This window comes from Aptenodytes forsteri, unplaced genomic scaffold (genome assembly GCF_000699145.1).
Source record: "Aptenodytes forsteri isolate BGI_AS27 unplaced genomic scaffold, ASM69914v1 Scaffold56, whole genome shotgun sequence".
Taxonomy (NCBI): Eukaryota; Metazoa; Chordata; class Aves; order Sphenisciformes; family Spheniscidae; genus Aptenodytes; species Aptenodytes forsteri.
Genome location: NW_008796213.1, coordinates 1,493,371 through 1,510,001, shown reverse-complemented (window position 1 = coordinate 1,510,001; position 16,631 = coordinate 1,493,371). Strand labels below are relative to the sequence as shown.

General features: G+C 41.6%; 1 protein-coding gene across 1 annotated transcript in view; it reads right to left on the bottom strand.

Moving 5' to 3' along the window:
* The window catches only part of BICD1 (BICD cargo adaptor 1), an 86,904-nt gene that overhangs the window by 25,046 nt on the left and 45,227 nt on the right, over positions 1–16,631 (bottom strand). The window contains exons 4-5 of the mRNA XM_009288400.1: positions 12,333–13,427; positions 4,630–4,781 (exon numbers count right to left, since the gene is read on the bottom strand). Of these exons, the coding sequence (XP_009286675.1) occupies positions 4,630–4,781; positions 12,333–13,427 (1,247 nt within the window). The remainder of the gene's footprint in view (positions 1–4,629; positions 4,782–12,332; positions 13,428–16,631) is intronic.

The following is a 16,631-nucleotide window of genomic DNA, read 5'->3' as shown; positions in this document are numbered from 1 at the left end:
CTGTTAGCTGGTCTCATACTTGAGACAAAACCAATTTTGTTAATACAACATTTTCCCACTGTTCTGATTAATTACATGCCCTTCCTAGAAGTCTCCCCATAACAGCAACCCCACATTTTTAGCAGTTCACTGCAGTGTTTGGGTGATTCCAGTCATCTGACCTTCACCACGACTTGAAGTTTCCTATTATTTTTCACAAACACATGGTCCATTGTCTCTGTGTTTTGTTGCTCAAGCATGTGGGGTTTTTTTGAGAAACAGTGTTCAGAAAGGTTTAACCTAAATCAGTCAAGTAAAGGCCATAATTAACTTCAGAAACTGCTGAATTAACAGCCTCACATCTCCTTGAAGTCTGCAGCAGTGAAGGTTATTCCATGTAGTGGGAGGTAGCTACTGCCTGCAGCTATGGCATTTCCCTTTGCTGAAATATTCCCTGCTATGTGCAAGTGTGGGATAAAGAGAGCAGTGTTTCCAATTAAAAAAGAAAAAAGCATTACATGCATCCATATTGCCTTTTGCCCATACGTTTTATAAACATTTGTGAAGTCTCACAGCATACCGAGGAAGAAAAAGGTTAAGAGCTCCTAAGAGAGATGACTTCTGGCACGGCACAGACCGTTGCAGACCGAGCAGGGCTCCAGGATGCAGCAGGGCTCTGAACGGGTCTTTCAGAAGTACTCAAATAGCAGTGAATAACAAAAATTAGGTTATGTCCTCATGAGTCAGAGGTCTTTCCCAATTTCTCCCTTGCCCCAGGACAGGTGTAAGCTGCAAGTGACTATTAAATAAACAGCACTGTTATCTTGCTGTCTGCTGGTCTACTTATTGCCAGAGCAAAAGTCAAGATTTCACCTATTTCTCATTTCTCTTGTCTCAGAAAGGAAGCAGACAGACACGTAAGCCCGCTTATTTTGTATGAACTGATCCAAGAAGTTTATATAGGAGTTTAAGGGATTTCTAGTTCTATCTATCTCTCTTGTCTAGGAATGCAAACCAAATACCGAGTCAGGCTTATGCATAATTTAGGTAACATAAATCATAGCAGAGCTTGAGCTAAAACCCAGCGACGCTGACAGTGACAGATCCCTGCTCTAGCCATATAAGCATAATTCTCTTGTGCTCGTAAGTTCTCATCTAGGATAGCTCCAGGACCTGTCCGAACTTCCTAGTCCATCTCTTCAGCACACTTTTTTCTTTAAATATTAATCACGAGAAAATGCCTTGATGGATGGAGAATAAAGTCAGTGCATGCAGTATCAGGACTGTGGCAATACAGTAAGTAATATTTCTTGCTCTCTTCTTTTGAGTATCTCTATTTAGGCTGGGAAAGCAAGCACGTGTCAGGACTAAGTAAAATTAGCTTTCTGAATCCCTTTAGGGTCCAGTTTTAAAAGTAGTTCCTTCTCTCCTTCAGCACTAGACTTCTTTTCCCTTCCTCTTCCAGGGAAACCCCTACTCTAGACGGGAAAACTAATGTTTTAAAGAATATATTTTTCATTTGCCCTCTGGATGAGCGCTGGCCACCAGCCCCACTGCTTCCCACTCTCACAGCTCCCACCTGGGTCAACAACTCGGGGTTGGAGTGAGGGGAAACGACAGGAGGGGCAGGAAAGGCTCTCAACGTTTTTTCTGGTCTGGAACTACCAGAAGCAGCCCAGGACAAAATAAGCAGGCTAAAGGCAGGAGCTGCAGATCTGACCAGCAGCACATGGCCCTGGCATGGAACAGGAACTTTAACTCTGCTTCTGCCAACCCCATGCGTCCCCCAAGAAAGAAGGTTTTATATGCTGTTGCTTTCTCTTTCTTTTTTTAAGAGAGATGTTTGGGGAAAAGGGAGTTTGAACTGTATTGAGGACATATTCTTGATGGGTCTGAAATAAATTCAGAAAGGGATCACAAGGCTAATGCAGAAGGAAGAAGGAAGCTGTAGAGATCAGAACCACAGAGATTTTGGATTGGGAAAAAAACAGTCCCAGAAGGAAAAAGAGCAAAAGTAGAGGTACAAGGAGGACAGAAGGACTTTTGAGGGGGAGGAGAGAAGAACTGAAGAAAGAACTTAAGGAACGGAAGGATGCACAAGTGGCAGGGGAAGTCACAGAAAAAGGATGGATCTTGCTTTCTGCATAGGGGAGCTTTGGAGAAAAGTGTCATCTTTGCTGTTCAAACCAGAAACAGGTGTGCTGTGCTCTCCTTATAACGTGGTATGACCTTTATCCAGAGCATTTGAGGGAGAAACCATACAGTTCAGCACCAGAATGAACATCCATTTGGGGACCAAATGAACAGGAAAGGATGGTTTATGAAAGAGAAAGGATATCGCTTTATCAAACAGTATATGAAATCATTTTCAGAGCTATAATATAAGCCTACTGTCAGAGGGATGTTCTCCCTACAGTACAAATTCAGGATTAACTACCATGTGATGCAGGATAACCATGGAAACCACTGTTTTATTCAACAGAAGAATAAACAATTGCTTTTTTATGCTGGAAGTTGCTATTGCATCAGTTGTTACTGCATGAAGAATCTTAGTCTTGTATTTTCAAACAGATTTCTCTTCTTGAACAGACATCTATAGTATATCGGCTGTCTGTTATTTAAACAAGTGTTATTCCAAATGGAGTATTCAGAATGAGTCAATGATTTGTACATTTAGGAATATTGATTTAATTATAAAGGCCATTAGATTCCAGGGTGAGGAAGGAAAAGGAATCTTTTACAACAGAAAAATCTAGGAGCACACTGATGTGCAAGACCTTGCAGTGAATGATTTTTTATAACTGTGCTCAGAAAATACTGGGCAAAACTTACAACCTCAAGGGCAGGGATACATTCACAGGCCACGCAGTGAGTATTTAATCAGTACTGCATGGAGTTCACCAGCAGCAGTAGATGCTTTGAGTGGGGTTTATCTCTACTAAGATTAGATATTTACAAAGTGGAAATCTGTAACTTGGCCAGTCACACAGATTCCCTTTATAGTTCATGGAAGAAAAACAGAAGCTTCATTGCATCCTACACGCAAAGCATCTAGAAAAGGCTTCTAGATGAATGGCACCCTTCAAGCCTAACTCTCACAGAAAAGATGCTGCCATCTCCCACCAGCTTTAGGATATGCCTTAAACCCAACAGAAGTGTACACTCAGGATGCCCAAACTGGGTAAAGAGCATTCAGTACACCAACAACCTAACGTTCCCTTTAAGTAACAACTTCTAAATCTTTGCAAACTTCTTTTACCTCATAGGTTGATGATTTATGCTCCATGCAAGACCCTTGTTTGCTTTATGGTCATGATGCCACTCCTCTCCTCTGGAGTTAGTAGCCTTCCAGGTAGTCTTATAGAGTTAGTATATTCATGTATCTCCTACAGCTTGCAAATAAAGATCGACACATGCATTTCTAATACACACACACCACTTGGCTTTCTTGAAGAAAATCTTTAGATGCCAATGAAATCAATGGAGCTACCTTGGTTCACACCACCTGCTGAGTTTGTTCTTCATTTCCGTTATGGCACTACACGTACTCTTCTGACGATGAACCTATGATGAATTTGTATAGAGCACCAATGTGACGGCATGTAAATGTCCCTTCTCCTTCCTTCCCACCTCTCCCAGCTTCTGCTGCCACTGTCACTAAGCAACAAAGGCCCTCAGAAGGCTGGAAGAGGTGAGATGGTACCTATAAACCGTGGGGAGCACCGGAGAGATGTTGGCATGAGGCATGAAGACTTCTTACCGCTTATGGACTAAAGCACAAGCAAGAAATCTGCATTGTGTTTGACCATATGGGGAGAAAAACGCCTTGATATAACAGAATAATTTCCTGAGGATACTAATTTCCTTGTGTGTTTGGGAATTAAGAATTTATCGATGAAAGTGTTGATCTTTAAAAAAATTATTTTTAGGTAACCTTTTAAAAAGCAGCTAAAACCAAAAGCTCTTCTGAAGGTGTGGGAGAAGGAAGATGAGAGATGATTAATTACTGTCCTGCCAGGAGGAACTACGTTACAGAAGATAAGTGAAACTTTTATCCTGTGAAGGAGAAGATAATTGAATATCACAGCAAGAAAAATAAGAATTCGTGCTGGAGTGGGAAATTGTAGTGGCCTCACAATTATTAGTGCTGGATTACAGCATAGGCTGGTTGATGAAATAGATTTTCCTAATAGTAAGTAATTACCTCACGATATGAAAACATGGGGTTCTGAAGATCATCATTAACCATACGATAGCTTTACGACAGAATCACTGCGTACTTCTGAATGTGAAAATCAGCCACATAAATCTATTATTTGATTTCCACTTTAAAAAGCCCTATAAATGCAAATATACTGGAGGTTGACACTGGCATTTATAACACTTTACTCAAGGTTGTATTGACATTGCTATTCTCCAGCTTTATTTTCCAAGACATGCATCTCAATAGCACTTGAAAAGCTTGCAGGTTTTGCACAGTGTGCACTCTAAGATTCATTCACCTTCATCCAGCAAACACCTGACCTTGCAGAAGATAATTTCTGTCTCTCCTCCTAAGCATCCAATATCCACAGCTCAGTCTGTTCTCACTTAGCACACACATATTTACTTTTACAGTGCTGAGCCAGACGGTGAAACCATTTCCCTTACCTGGTTGCAAACATTGCTCTCAAGGATGAGAAGGTTGCTGCATCTTCCTTCAAAGCCTTCAATTCATTCCGTAGTTTGGTCATGGTTTCAGTCACCATTGCTTTTTCATTTTCATATTTATTCTTCAAATTGGCTAGTGCCACTTCAGCTGTCTGAAAACACAAACAAGGATATATGCTTATGAGACAGATATCTGGTAACAGCTAGGATCCCATGTTTGATTTTACTTTAGATTTCCTTCTTCCTTCATACAGTAAAAGAAAGTTAGACTTGAGCTTCATTGCATTGCACCCTTTAATATCTTCTTTTAAGTTGTACTCCATGAAACCAGGAAAAGGAGAAAGCAGTTGAAAGGACAAAGCCAATTTCAATGCACTGGCAAAAACTCAATACCTTAACTGTCTCTGCAAAACTGTGCAGCTGTACATTGAGGGCTCAGGCAAGTGAGTAAGTTACTACAGCTTAAGGAGTTGCTACCATGTCATCTGAGCTGCAATAAACAACCAGGTGTGTCCCGTGACCACGTTGCAAACAGGACACACAGCATGTGGGACTCGGCCTCTGTAGCCAAGGTGGGAACTAACATGTTTTGCCTCATGATTCCTGCCAGCTGAGGCTTTCCTTGGGTGAGGTGACTGCTAGGACCTGACAGCTTGCTTTTATGTCTGAGCACTGGCAATGCCTACTGTTGTGCAAAACATCATTATTTTGGCAGTTTTAACCACTACAAAAAAGAACAAAAGAAGTGTAAATTACAATTCTCATTTAATAGGAAAGCAAGTGTTTATAATCATCCTATTCCTTCATTTTTTCTTCTTCCTCCTTTCTTTTTTCAATTTCATCCATTACATTTCTTTAACTGATTGCCCTACTGCTTTTAATAGTTATGTATGCCTTATTTCTGCAAGAGTTGAACCTTCTGTTTTACCTATGAAGTCTGGAATAATTTTGAAGTTATTCAAAATACATAGTTTTATAGAGGCTTTATACCTACTGCTGCTTTGAGACATTTAAAATTATTGCCATTGCATGAGATGAAGAAAAAAAATGTTTCCTTTTACATTTACTCAGGGTGGGTTATGGTTGTTTTTTCACTTCATTTACTGCATAATAAGTTGCAGCATTTCATACAGGCAATCAGTTTCCCCTGTTGATCTTGTAGGTTCTTGAGTCATCACCAGGGGAGAGAGATGTGTAGAAGAACATTAGTTTAAAGCAACCAGCAAGGGGACATGACAGAAGATGGTAACGGCCAAACAGTTTGCAACTTATTTTAAACTCAGTTTTCTGAAACTCAATAAATTTCCCACTAACAATGTCTCTTAACAAAAGGACATATTACCATCTCCTACTAAAATACAACTCTATTCATTTGTGTCTGGGGAAATAGCACAGTTATAAATGGCAGCATTAAAATAATTCATTTATTTTTCCCAATTGTACACTCACCAATAATGTTTTCTCTACTTTCACACTAGTTTACACTGAGAGAAGAGATTTTAAAAAATCACTAGTAACTACCTGTCATTTTAAATAGATGGGTTTTTCCATGCCAATTTTGAAATCATCAGCAATACACATTAAAAAAATCAACCACTTAGGGCTATATTCAAATAAATGCAGCTTTTCTCAACCTTGCTGACATATGCTTTGGTGTAATGTAGGATGGTAGGCACCATCCTACGCCTTGGCAGGATAAAGCAGAAATCGTCAGCTTTCTATCTGTTTTCAGCCATCAGCAAAAATGTACACTCATAAATTAACATGGAGAAGAAGGATTAACTATGTTTAATAAAACTGCTTTTTTGAAGGGAAATCTAGGAAATAGTGCATCAGGGGACAAATTCCTATTTAACAGATACAATTAAATCAGATTTATTTAAGAATTTTCAGGTCACTAATGAGGCAGAAGTGATTTATGAAAGCACAGGTAGACTCTATAGCTCAAACTGAGTTCTGCTTTGCCCCTAAGGCAGGAATTCAGATGTCTTTGCTTTGTAAGAGAAATACAGCCCTATGCCCCTTAACCTATCATAACTCATCTTGGAATACAGAATTCATGTAAAGATTTTCCTTTGTTTAGGAATGAAAATGAGTTAAAGATATGTGCCACCTAATGCTAGACTTTAAAAAAAAAGCTGTTTCAGCAGTGGGATTACATGTTCCATGTAAACCCAATAATTTACACATCACTGAAACTGTGCACAATGATCAGACAGATCATTGTGATCCCTATGTTTTAGTCTGGATGTCAGGGTAAGTTAAATGGACGTGCAATACTACAGGATGAAAAATAACTTAGAAATATCATTTAGTTGGTGAATAAAGGTAACAGAGGAAGGACTGTGTCAAACCTTCAAAACTTTTTTTCTTCCTATTAAGAGTTTTCCATAAAACAACATATAGGAAATGAAGCATAAATTGCAAAACCTGTTGGAAGTGCCTGGTGGCTCTCCACACACCAGACAAGCTTTTGAACACACCCCTTTGCAGGCTGTTAAGGGTCTCCCTTCTGAAAGTCTCCTAAGTGAAGAATGAATGGGCACAAGTGCTCTACTAGAGAACCAAATAAAACTAACAAAAATGTGTTTTTAATAGGCAAGAGAAAGAAGGGGGAAGCAAGCAAGGGTAGCTTCTGTTCGAAACCTGCAGACGGGCAACCAGGGCCAGCAGAGCAGCAGTGCATTGCTTTAGCGTGAGGCTTGAGAGGTCCTTGCAAGAGCCAGCGAGAGCCCGACTGTGCGGATGCTCATGTTACCTACAGCTCATCGGTTTGGGACAGCAGCAGCTCTAGTCTAAATCATTTCTATTTGTTCCCCCTCTCAGCCAATCTCCCAAATTGTGCTTGTTGAACCACATATGTGTGGCTGTGCCTGAAACCAGTTCTGTGGGATAATCTAGATTTTAAAAACCTGGGGCGAATGGTGCCTTCGGAGTGTGCTCTGAAAGGAAGGATGGGGCAAATAAAAGTCTGCATTCCCCAAGCAGTGGGTGCCAGAAGGAAGCAGATGTCCAGGACCTGGCTTTGTTTTTAACAGCTCTTTCTGAAGCATTTGGTTTTAAGCTGTGGTTAACTACAAAACTGTGTTACAGAAACGGCTCCACATAAAAATGCAACCTCTGAGCAACACACATGGAAATGGAGAGCACAAGAAAAAGATGAAAACACAGAAAAATGTGTGACTACTCTTCAGTGAAGTAAATAACGCAATAAGACAGGAGAGGGACTAATGACACTCCTGACAGGGGACCAGTCCTGAAGAGAAACTGGGCGAACACACTACCCAGCCACTCAGCAAGCCACCTGGGGACACAGGATTAATGGCTCGCAGAGCACATAGCATTTGCTGTGCAGAGGACATGACCTGGATCTGACAGCAAGGCTGGGAGGGAGCAGAGAGCTCCAACACCTGGACTCCCGCGGGGTGTGAAACACTACCCAGGAAGAGAGAGCTGGGGCACGCAGAGCTCAGCACCCCCATCCCCAACACCCAGCCACGGAGCCACACAGGCTGCGGTGGGCACACACCCGAGCCCAGGACCCAAGGCACTGCCACAACTAATGACGTCCTTATCCTTACAGAAGAGATGCCCATAACCATCTGCCTAAAGTTTGCCACCTTAATCCTGAAATCCGTGAACAAACCTCATTTTCTCTATATATTCACATTCTAAGATGACTTCATATCCCATTTACTTTACATTAGCAGTGTGAGAAGCAAACTAAGTAAAAAAACTGTTGCTGAAAGAATATTAAGTCCTACAGTGATAAGTACTTTATTTTTTCACACAAGAAAGCAGAACAGTAGCCTGTTATTTTAGTGCAGAAATTGTACGTGGTACTGGATCTTTCCACGCAGCCTCACTTTCCCAGCTGAAATTCTACTGTATTCTGTCTATATAACATCAGGGCGTTTATTTATAGATAAGGTACTGTATGTCTGGGGTTATCAAGTTATTTTTTCTGAAGGACTTTTATGGCAATCTCAGTTATGGGAGCTGGAGACACCATAGTTACGGCCAATACAGGTGTGAAGTTCTTGCTGACTCAACTCCTTCCCATCGAACTATTTAGCCATGAGAACAACCGATCATTTTTCAATCAGAACCTCAGGATATTAAATTCCCCTCATAGGCAGCTTTGCTTTCTGAATATTATTAGAAATCAAAATCAAAACCATTATTGAGCTGGTCCTAAAAGTTATTATGTCATTAATTTTATACTACTTCACAATTTATGCTACTTGGTAACACTAATGCTGCTTGGGTTTGCTCCACAAAACTGGTGCTGACACAGTAATTACGGCTACGAATAAATGGATACATAAATCAAGACAGGTAAACAAGCAAGCTAGCAAGATATACATGCCTTGCTATCTTGAACAACTGATTTAATAATTCATTTTCCCAGGCTTAGGTTCGCAGCTTCTTAGAGCAAATCTTGCTTTCTTTTTTGTGTTACAGGGTTTCGCGTATTCTGTTTGCGGCCCAGCCTAATGCTTAACACTTTATATTACTAAAGAAAATTTAGCTGGATTCAAAAGAAATATCATCAGATATTGCCAAATGCATTAAACTAGGCAACATCTTGTCAGGTTCAAACAGAAATTTATTGTATGCTGTTAAAGATTTAAAAGTGCAACTGCACTGCTGGAGCGGCAGGCCCACTGCAGCAGGAGCAGACAGAAAGAGACTCCTTCAGGGCTCTCCTGCAGTCAGGTAAGTTACTGTGAAAAGAAGTGAACACAATTCAAGTCGGGAGGCAGAAACTCTCTTCTTTTTCTCTTCTGATGAACCGTTTGCCCCTGTGTACCTGGACAACAGAGGATGTCAGTGCACTGTGACGAAGTGTGTTGCCAGGAAAACGGCAATTCTCATTTTAATCTGATGTGGCAATACTTCTGGTGGTCACTAGATAGCACCCGCGCTTCCCTGGTTAAGGGTGTGACTTCACTACTGAAATACAGCCCGAAATACCAGACCCAGGGGGCTGCTACTGGTCTTCCCCCCTGGACCTGAATGGCGAGATTCTCTAGGAAGGCCAGGTCTTGCCATTGTTACAGTGCATTTGGTTGCGCTCATCTTGCTTTCCCATATTACTCCAACCAAAAAAGCTTCACCTGAAGTGTCTCTGTTTTGAGTGCTAACAAATACAGGCGTTTTGCAATAGTATTGCTAGAAAGCACGACGAGATGTGCTGTGGCCCCTCTGGAGGCTGAAGGATGGGCCAGGGCATCCAGCCCCCCACCAGCGGCAGGGCTCCCTCTCGCAGGGGCCTGCCGCAGCTCTCCCCTGCTACCTCGGGCACCAGCAGTGTCTTGCCGTACTACATAAGGGATGAAAAGATATAATTTCGTATTGATTTCAGCTTCATTAGGGCTTGAGGATGAGTTTTACCAAATCAAAATTCTAGCTCTTGTGGTTCTGGACCGCATGTGAAAAACTGAACCACATGTCCTCTGTAGGGTCATCTAAACTGAAACCCACATGGGAAAAATATCCCCAGCCCATTGCTGCTTAAAAACTTCTTATTTTGCAGGGGAAGAACTCAAGGAGATGAATCTTGACTCCTGTTTTTTGAACATGAGATATGCTTTGTGTCCTGGGAAACACACATCACTTGAGGCTGGCAGTACTGCTAGCGCATAATAAAACTCCCCCCCCTAACTTTCAATTTCTCCTATCCTTTTATATTATTATGTCTTTTAACTTGAAAGTTTGACGATGTTGGTATTTGGTTTGCATGAACAGTATTGCAAGATTCTATACCCAGTTGTACAGTTACCAATATCTATGCTGCTATCCAATAAATAAAAGTTTAATTAATAGCACTTCCTTACTCAACAAATCTATCTTTCCCATTTCAGTGAGCACGCTTTAGGACGATGCTTTATTTCTGACAGCAATAAAAGAGCAAGACCGAGCTAGATTATCTGGTAGTATTAAAAAATAAATGATAGCTCTATGCCAATGGAAAAAAATCTTTAATTTGGAATCTAAACCCATATACCTCAATTACATCTTAATTACATTTTAATTACATGGAAAATCCACATATAATTGCTCAGAGCTATTATTGCTTAGCTAGAGATGGTATTTAATTACTTGAATTAATATTTAACATGTGTTGTATTGGAGGGGAGCAAATGCTATAAAAGACTCAATATATATTGAAGTATTGCTGCAATTTAAAAATCCCCAGTACTCTAGAAATGCAGTTACAGATCCAACAATCAATTAAACTTGAAACTGTAACTTCAGACTACTTGACTATTGGGAATTTTAACACTGAAATCCCATCACTGTCATCAGCTAATAGTATCCCAAGCTGTTAACCAGGATTCATGCCCCCATGTGGTGACCACTGCGCTGCTTTTAGATGAGAAAAGTCCCAGGCAATCTGGAATGACGACTCTGCCACTGCAGCCTCTTGCATTCAGACTTAATTCTGGGCATAAGGAGATGCACCAAAACAAATAAAACTACCTGCATGCTTAAATTTAACTTTTTTAAGTGTTTGCAGACCTGGAATCTAATGGATACAAAGGGCTTGGGAGGATATATTATGCAAAAAAAAAATTGACAGTACTCTTGAAAAACACACCATTACATGGTCCTCTTTTGGCATTTGATATAATATGTGGTAATTCTCAGCTTATTTGCATTGGTGAAACATCAAAAATAAAGTGGTTTGATGAATTTTTTTTTAGCTGTGAAGATTTTCAAAATAATAATTTGAAATTTTTTATTCTTTTAAAATATAACTTTATAATGAATCCTTCTCAAAATAAAAAATTGCAGTTACTGTTTCAGTCAGCTTTATCACATAATGATGTTGTCCTTTTTATTAAAAAAAACAAACAAACCCCTGATTTTATTTCTTAAAGGATTAAAAACGTGACAATGGCAGGGCAAATTATTTCTGACTAGAAAGAAAAATCTTTAAAAAAAATTCCAACCACCTGTAATGAAAATAACTCAGCATTTCACCTGTTGTCTTATCAAAGAAATGCCTAGCTTCTGTACAATCCGAAGCCACTGGTCACACTCTTATGCCTGCCATTCTCTTCCTGAGGCGCGCTTTAGCTTTTATAGCATTTATTTTTAATCCCCTTAAATTTGCTGGGGGGCATTCAAGTTTTGCAGCCTGTGGAGTATTACCAAGAGCCAAGAAGAACGCAATGGGTTGTTTGCACCATCTGTTCCACTACTGCAGGGCCACCTGCAGCTGCTGAGGTGCTGGCCCAGGTGGTCTCCCCTACGCTTGCCCTCCCCACCCGCTCCAGCAGTACCTGCCCTGGCGAGGGGTCAGCGCGCCCCTGCGAGCCTCTCCGTGCACACTCCATTTTGTTTTCCAACGTTGGCAATCTTATCATTTTGCAATAATACTAGCACAACATGCCCGTGCATCAGTCTGGGTGGTAGCTGATCCCTCCCCACCCCCTCTGCTTTTCTCTTGCTCCACAGGAAGGGCTCTTCTGCCTGTGCCCTTGGTGAATGGTGGGTGCTGAGAAAAGCAGAGCTAAAGAGCTTAAAGAAGAGGCGGGGAGGGAGGGAAGAAAGGTCTGCCCTCACCATGATTGAGTGAGAGGCTAAATAACCTGTGAGTAAAAACCTCTCCTCCGAAATACTCCTGGGAAAGCTTGTAAGTGACCTATATAAATAACAGACGTTCCCAACTGACTGCTTTATTAGCATCTTACCTGCTTGTTGGCTTTCAGCACTGCTCTCAGCGTTGCGATCTGCTCCCGCTTCGTACTCAGGAGTGATTTCAGTTTCAGTATCTCTTCCATTAAGGCCTCCTTGTCTTTATCGATCATGGGCGCCAGCTCCCGAGCTGCAGCACGCTGGCGCGACAGCTGCAGTGACCGATCGACAGCCTTCTGCAAGTGCTTGATTTGGTCCCTTATTATGGCATTGAGGTTGTAGATGTTCATCGGCTCTTTACGGATGTCACTGGTATCGGAGACAGGGGAGGAAGGAGGGGCTGTGATGACAGGAGAAATGGTAGGTGTTTTCGTCGGGCTCTGTTCCTTGCCAGGCTCTGTGGCTTCTTTTGTCACCTGCTCGGTCGGGGTCCTGGCTTCTACAGGCGACGCCACCCCCCTTCTGGCAAGCCGTGGGGAAAGGAGACCTCGAGGGTCGTCCGGTCCTTTCAGGCTCCCGCTGCGGGTCACTCTGCTTTGCCTGTAATAGTCCAACATGACCCTGTTTGGTGTCTCGTTGTTGCACAGGCAGACGTGATGGTAGAGCTGAGCCAGCTCCTCGCTAAATGTCACCAGCTCGTCCTGGGCAGTGTTGAGGGTATTATGGTTTTCATTTGCTATGCTTGTCATCCTTTGCAATTCCTTTTCCATGTGGACCATTTTTTCCTGGCTTTCCTTGGTTGACTTCTCCAGGTTTGTCACCTGTTCGTCATACGTCTGGATTCTGCTCTCATACTTGGCCTTCTCTTCAGTGTAGTTTTCCACGTATTTATTATATTTCTCCTTTAAGGCTTTGATTTCTGCTTTAAGGTCTATCACCTCAGTAACAGCTACTTTGTATTTACATTCTAGGATCTCCAAGCCATTGATGTCCACTTCATAGTCGTGTGCTTCCTCGCCGGGGTCTCGGCCCTTCTCACAGTCAAGCTCAGCTTTCAGCTCCTTGTTGCTCTGCAGTCCCCTCATGGCGTTGACGTGCTCCGTGAGCCTGTGGACTCGCTCATGTTGCTCGGTCAGGGCTCCCTTGGTGTGCTCCAGCTGTGTCTGAGACTCCTGCAGGTTTGCCAGGAGAATGGCCTTCTCTCTCTCCACCTGCAACAGAGTCAAAGTAAGAAACCCAGGATCTTGTACTACCCGTGCTGAACACCAAACTCTGCAATCACATTCATCTCTTCCACTCCCCTACTCTGCATACATAACTTGAAGGCTTCAAAGAGATTTTAGCCATATATCCCTGAACTGTAAAATTAAGTCAGAGAGAGGTACGTATAACTTGTACAGGGTTATGAAGTCCCAGCCTCTGTTACAATTCACAATATCACTAGATCACGATTTTACACGTTGCCCACTGAAGAATTACTTAGTGCCTAGCACTAAGTGCCTAGTCAGCTAGAGTGATGATAATAGATTTATTACGACATATGTTCCCCAAATTTTAATAGGCATGAACTGCATCACTGCCAACTATCAGTCAACTATAACCCTTTCCACTGGTAGATATGCATTTCTCAATGGAGTTTGAATTTACATTTCCCATGAATAGCTCTACCAATGCTTCACAATATTTATTTATATCTTTGGACTGTTGCAATCTTTCATTAAAGCTTGATTACTGAATGCAAATACAGTAAACAAATGGCTGTGTACATTTCCACAGATTCGATTAAGTAATCCACTGTGTGGGAATGTAACACAGATCGGGAGACTGAGCACATGCAACTCCCATGACTCCCCATCCCCAGCACTTAATTATAAGCAAAATCCATCCTTTTAAGGACAAGGCAGAAAAAGCAGGATTTGTGGTATAACTAACAAACCACTGGTCCTGACCTAGTAAGTTCCCTTCTGAATATCCACAGAGATATGTGGATGTTGAACAGCAGAAGAGGTCATGTAGGAGGAATCTAGAAGTTTTAATGCACAGCATCTTAAAGCAAGTGAACAAGAAAAACATAAAGATTGATCTGCTCAGGTATTTGCTATTCATGATGACACCTCTGAAAGACTCCCATTTCAAGTTTTAAGTGTAATGCTCCAGCTTTTTTTCTGTGCCTTTGTCCTGTTCTGAGTTGTGAATTGGGAAGCAGAGGAAGGCACAAGGAGATGGGATCCTTCTTGCTTTCACAGCTTTTCCAATGGGATCCTGAGCCTGCCAGGTTTTCTGCTCTTCCTCTCCCAGTGTTGCAGTATCTCAGCCCTGTGTTTACACATGCAGTGAAAATGGCATGCTTCACATTCCCTTTATGAGTGGCTGAATTACTAATTCTGAGAATTCAAAGCTGTCATTTCTGAAAAACCTTTTAAGAAGTATTTCCTTCCCTATCAGCATCCCCCCAGGCAGTATTTGGAAGAGTCAAATCAGCCACCATGAATCTTACTGAAGGAAAAGAAAAGCCTTTTAGAGACTGAGAGGGTATTAATGCCATCTCACAAAATGTTCCAAGCAGTGCTTCAGACTCCTATTTTCTCATAATGGGGCTTTTGAGCAGTGGCTGCTGCTCAGAAGTATTAAGGCATTAAAGCATATGACGATCCCCTGGTTTTACAGACAGGCCATGTTTTCATGGCCTCTATTAGAACCTGCAATCAATTGCAGGCAGAAACTGTAAGAATAAAAATAGAAGCCATGTTAAAAACATCTGAAAAAATCAGCCTAGTTTTCTTGTGTACAGGTGACTGATGGCTTAAGAATTACAAAAACAGGGCCAAACCTCATCATTATTTTATGATCCAGGAAGAGTCTGTGTCCTTAGATATAGGGCGCTTCGCTTTAGGCACTACATAGTCTGTGCTGTAATGCAGAAGAGGACAGCTGAGTACCATGAGTACATTGATACCTTTCTCCATTTGACACCGTTTCCCCATTGCTGCCTCAGTCTGCTTGCCGCCCCGTTGCTGCTCACCCCCCCGTGTCAGCCCACTCTTGTTGAGAAAATCCAAAACAGAGCAACCTTCCCCTTTGCCAAGAGCGTCTTCTTAAAAGGTGACCCGTCTCCACAGATTTCTCAGTCAGACCTGTCCTGGGGAGCCTCAGAAAGCTGCCCAGCAAAAGCCTCCTCACTAGCTTTCATCTGTTTTTTCCATAGAGCTGTCTGCCCCAGGTCTGCTCTCCCCAGAAAGTTTCAGCTGAACTCTAGTTATTATCACCTGGCATAGCAGGCTTAGGTGTTAATTGCATTACCCTCATCAGATAATGAAGGTATTTATTCCTTCAGGCTGGTAAGGTGAGCCACACACGTGCAAGAAAATCTGAGTTTTGGTTAATTTAAAGGACCATCCCACCTTATGGTGAGAAGTCATAGGGATAATAGTGATCCATACATTACACACCAAAGGCAGTTGGCCTTTTAACGTGTATGGGTTCACTGTGGGTATATTCACACGGAAGTAGGCAATTAACTGTAGATTGCACTAGTGTAAAAATAAATATAGAGCTTACAGCCAGAGAGCCTTTACTTCAAGAAAACAACTTTAAAAACAGCACGGTGTTTCAGTGTCTGCTTAAATTAATCAGACAGAATTGATCCTGCCAGATTACTGATCTCAGACATTGTATTTTATCATGAAGGAAAACTATAACAGAGCTAATTGGGATCTTTATGATCATTTCTCTGCTGAACATGAATGGTTTCTGGAAACAAATACTTCTCTCAAATAGAAAGAATTGTTTCCAGAGAAAACATGCAACTTCTAAAACACATATACCAACTTGGACAGTAGATAAAATGAAATACGTAGATCTACTGAATTTTACTCATTCTGGTCCAGTAATTATGGATTAAGCTAATCCACTTCTGTTTAAGTTATAAATACATGCTCCTACTTCCAAGGAAAAAAAACCCCAAAGCTCCAACTCAGCCCTGAGCACACCTTCTGCATATTAATGACTCTGCTGTTTCCATGTACAGTAATTATATTTCTTGTTCTAGACAATACTATTATTTCCACCCACAGAAAACTTTTGGAAATTGCAGTTATTTTTCAGTCCAGTTGGTGGGGTTTTTCTGACATTAAAATTAGTAGCTGCAGTAAGGATCGTTATCATCTTAAAATGAAAATAAAAGCAATTGAAAAGTAGCTGTACCCATTTCACGATGCATCCTTCCCTTCAAAGATTTCCGTTTGAGGAGATTTTCTTCCCAATTTACTCTGTGATTTGCAATTATGGAAACCAAATGTATTGGGTTTGCGTGGCACGGTTTTGGTAGCAGGGGGGCTACAGGAGCGGCTTCTGTGAGAAGCTGCCAGAAGCTTCCCCCCTGTCCGATAGAGCCAATGCCAGCCGGGTCCCAGCAG